The 4,540-nt window shown below is 45.0% G+C and overlaps 1 protein-coding gene across 1 annotated transcript in view; it reads right to left on the minus strand.

Moving 5' to 3' along the window:
• Positions 1-771: 771 nt before the first annotated feature.
• GMNC (geminin coiled-coil domain containing) overlaps positions 772-4,540 on the minus strand; it is a 5,191-nt gene continuing 1,422 nt past the window's right edge. The window contains exons 3-5 of the mRNA XM_009635643.1: positions 4,501-4,535; positions 2,958-3,074; positions 772-1,416 (exon numbers count right to left, since the gene is read on the minus strand). Coding sequence (XP_009633938.1) covers positions 772-1,416; positions 2,958-3,074; positions 4,501-4,535 — 797 coding nt within the window. The remainder of the gene's footprint in view (positions 1,417-2,957; positions 3,075-4,500; positions 4,536-4,540) is intronic.

A 4,540-nucleotide genomic window follows, 5' to 3' on the forward strand; every position in this document is an offset into this window, starting at 1 on the left:
TACAGCATCTCCAATTCTAGTTCCTGTTCCAGGGTTCAAACTTTTAAGACTCATTTTATCTGACAGATAAAGTACCTTTAAAAGACAGTGTAGTAAATACATTAGTCTCTTAAAATCCCCTGAACTTGCTAAATCACTTGTAATTAAGTAGCCTCCAGGCAATAGAAGCAAATCCTGTTTATTCTGAGGCATCATCAAAGAATATGACAGCACCATGTGACTGCAGGCAGGTCGGCCTAGTGTAGCACATTAACAAACACCCATGGTTGCCTTAATCCAAGGCAATCTGTGTAGCCAAGAGACATGCAAATCACTTAGAAACTGCTGATCCTCAGCCTCCAACCTATGCCTCCTTTGTCATGTGTGGATATCTGTGAGAGAGGTGCTATTTCCAAACTGTATTCCCTGCTTTCCAGTTCGGAGTGCGTGGGAGTGATCATCAAAGCTGAAAGCACTCCAGCCTGGAAACTACCAGTTAACAAGGAATAGCTGATAGTAGAAAACACATGAAGCAAGTAAAAGCAGGTATCTCAACACAGGCACAAGAGAGGTGGATTTGATTTGTACAGCTGCCCTGGGGCAGGTAATTGTCCAAGTGCAATCTGGAGCCACACCTGTGAAAAACTGGGAGGGAAGGAGGAGCGGGTAAGTGACAGAGTAGCATCTAACAGAGCCCAGAAGGGCTCATTTTTGATGCCTGAACCTGTCTCAAGCACAAAATGAAGTGTCTGTCTCCTATATCCCCTATGGCTGAGCCTCTATGCAGGTGCATTATTCAGCCTGCTTGGGCACCCAGGTGAATCTCCATCCTCCATCATCATCCCTGCGCACGAAGGCTTGTCCTTGGTGGAAGGTGTGCGTTCTCACATTGCGGTGAGGACTTAGAGAAGTTGTGAAGGCCACTTCTGTTTTGTTGGGTGACAAATCGCCAGTCAAATAAGGCAACCCATAGGCTGGGAGGGAGGAAACACTTGGTGCTGATGAGGAGACGCATGGCGCTGAAGAAAACTGAGGAAGGAAGGGAGAGTCCTGACTGCACGGGCGGGTACTGCTGCTAGCTGGAGGCACGTGGCTGCAGCTATACACTGCTGCCGCTCCTTCATTGTGGTTGTAGTCTATTGCTTCGCCAGGGCTCAGGCAGTATGTGTCTTTTCCAAAGTCTGAGGATAGGGCACTGTAGTTAGCTGAAGTTTCATCAATGGTGTTGACATCTTTTAATCCTAAAGTCTGCAGGACCCAGCTGTCCACAGCAGGGCTGACTTGCTCTTCACAGGCAGTGAATTCATTAAAGAGGTTCCTTCTAGCTTTGGAAGCATGAGGAGTTTCATGAGGAACAAAGCAGTGATCCTCTTTTAATCTTCTCTTGGGGCTTTTGAGAATAGCACAGGTTTTTTGGCCATGGCAGGATAGCAGTTTCTATTAAAACAAAAAAATGAGGTGGAGAGAGAAGATTAAAATCTGAATTTCTAGTTACCTGGAAGCAGCATGTTTCTGACCTCAGATTTTAGATGGGCAAGATGGTTACTACTGTCCTTATAAAAGATACTTTTTCTTCCACCTTGTGCTTAAACACATGGATATGCTTAACTATTTTTGTGCCATTACAGTTTCTGCAACAACCCAGTCCCTGAAAGAGAAGAATTTGACAATGTCAGTACAGCCTGTGCTTTGATTGCATTCTCACCCAGTATAGCGTGAAGGGAGAGCTCCTGCCTGGCTGTACGGCACTGCTCTGTGCTGGTGCTACCAGCAGCGTTTGGCAGGTGAGTGGGGCATGGGGGGGAACGTGGCAGCCTGACAAAGAGGGTGGATGTGAAGGTAAGTCATACTGGGGCAGGTGTGATCCTGGCCAGGGAGAGCTCAGAGCAGCAGACTGAGTGGCTTTGAGCTCATTAATCCACCTCAGTTGCCATTACCCCAGGACAAGGGTCCTTCAGGCATCCAGGGATGGTCAAAGGCATGCAGGAATAACAAGGAAGCTCCCCACCCTGTCATTGATTTACTGCTCGGCCACCTCTCCTGGCAGCTTCGCACTGGACCCTCCTCCATGTGACACAGATGGGTGGCCGGGTCTTCCTGCTGTGCCCACCGAAGAAGACCTTTTCTGCTGCCAGGAGCCAGGTCCTGCCATGGGAGGGGGGACATGCCATGCTGTCAACTTGAAATAGGATGTAAAAGGAAAGTCTGCTATTTTTTACATGTCTTATTACCTCATGCCCAATCCACAGAGCTGAGCAAATAATTAATAGATTGGTTTCATGGGCAAGTCTGGAATAGTAAAAAATATCTTTAAGTCAACAAGAAACAATTATCTTTATTTTGGGAGAGAGATGGGGAATGAAAATATTTAATTAAAAAAAGCCTTCACATTTAGTTTAACAAAATGTTTCATCCAACCTGAAGTGTTTAATTTTGTATTTCACCTTTACAAAACCACACAACTTTTTAATTAAAAAATTTGAAAAAAAAAAAAAGAGAAGCTCAGTATTCTACTGTAAATGAATAAAACGTACCATTGGAAGATGACAAAACAAAATATAAACCAGAAAACACCCAAAACAGAAAAAAAGGAAAAATTAATCCTCATCAAAAGGGTAACTGACAAAACAGACACATTCAAGAAATGTATGTTCAAATTTGAAAAAAAAAAAAGCTTTAGATGGAATAATTTTACCTTGCCTATAAACTTCATTTACGTATAGCTAACTTACTCATAAACTAAACTTAATTATGCCATGGGCTATACTGTCTCCACAGTCAGAACCTGACAGGATGTCATTCCTGAGGGAAACTGTCACCTTAGACCCATGAGCAGCAATTTGGCAGCTCTGTGAAGTTAAATAGATCTCACACTGCAGGTTGTCTACACTCCTAGACTTCCCACATATTTCAGTGGCAGGTACCTATTCAATCCGTTTCTCCTGCACACGTCTATACAACAGGTTTGAATCCAATACCTTGGCTTTTTCTTCTAAACACTTAATCAGGGCAGAATTCAGGTATTGTCGGAGGTTATTATTTTCTTCATGTAACCTAGCAAGTTCCTCTTCCTTCTGAAGCAAAGTATCTTGAAGCTGTGGAATAGAGATATTGATGAATAGATGTTGACTCTGTAACTTAATAGCAATTGCCCTATGGTACAGGCTGCTTGGATTTGATGATCTGGGTGTTTGCTTTGTGAACTCAACCCAGCCCCTCCAGCCTCTTGTCTCTGTAAATCTAAGAGGCATGACTGTTCAGTTTTCACTTTTGACTTCCTTTATTCTTTAGCGAGTGTTTGAGAAGATTACTCTGAAAAAAACCTGTAACCGCGGAATAATAACAGAAAAGAATTACAGGTAGGCCTGTGAACAGCCAGAAACAGTCACGGTCATGACAGCAGCTGCCGGATCTCCTCCCAAGCGGCACTAAGCACCCCTTTGCACCCCTCTCACTCCCATTTATAGTTGGCATGTGGGGAAACAGAGCAAGAGGAGCCGCAGACTAATGATTTATGGGGGTAGAGGGCAGAAGGAAGATGCAGCTGCCATTGTTTGATAACAGTAGTACCCAGTGATCCCTTCAATCCTGGACCCTACTGAGCCATTCCCAGTACATATACAGAGCTGAGATGATCCCTAAGAGCTAAACAGGTATGTTTTGACGTGCAGATGCCTAACACTTTTTCATGGGAAGTCTAAGTATTTGCAGAGATATTTTTGCCTCCTGATTGTAGCTCTGGAGACTCCTTTAAGAAGACAAAGGATCTTCTGCCAAGGACCCTGGGCATCTGCTGACCACAGGCTGAAAAGCACAGATTTAAATCATTGAGGTAAAGCTGAAGAAAGAAGTACGCTGATGTCTGAAACTAGGGTCTGATTTCAAGGACCTTGCAGTTAGTAAATGAATTTCCATCAACTTCACTGTGTCAAAATATTATTCCAAGTATTTGATCAGAGTGATCTGTCTGGGGTTCCTTCATCTAGGACTGTTCAGAGTTTCTCCCGCTCTTTGATGGGATTTACAAAAAAGTAAAGAAGAGAGAAAATAAAAGTAACAAGGAAATGCTTGTTGGTTAAAATGGTTGATCCTCCATATAAGTAGGTAATTCTGGTGGAATCGTTCCTCGTGAAGTTAATCCTGGTGGACTCAGGAGCCCACACACTATGTATTTCTGTCAATAGCATGAGGCTCTGCATCACCAGAGCCTGCGGGACTCCCTGGTCATGCCCGTGGTCTTCTCTAGCACCAAGGCAGCTGGTGCAGGTCGCTGTAAGAGAGGAGAGATGAACAGGGAACCCCGCAAGAGTTGTTCCAGCTTCACGGGACAACGTGGGGGAGACAAATGCTTCAAGCGAGGTACAGAAACCACCCCAAAAAATCAGTTTGCCACCGTTTCCCACGTCCGTGCCAGCGAGAGGGAGACGTGCCGTAAACCAGCCCAGAAGGTGCGGTACGGGATAGAGGGTTCAGGGACCTCGGGGGGAGAAGCCGAGGTTGCGGGGGGCGCGGAGCCTTTACCTGCTTGTTCCTGTAGAGCTGGGAGGACAGCTGGTCTCCC

Source organism: Egretta garzetta, unplaced genomic scaffold (assembly GCF_000687185.1).
Source record: "Egretta garzetta isolate BGI_Z169 unplaced genomic scaffold, ASM68718v1 scaffold333, whole genome shotgun sequence".
Lineage (NCBI taxonomy): Eukaryota > Metazoa > Chordata > Aves > Pelecaniformes > Ardeidae > Egretta > Egretta garzetta.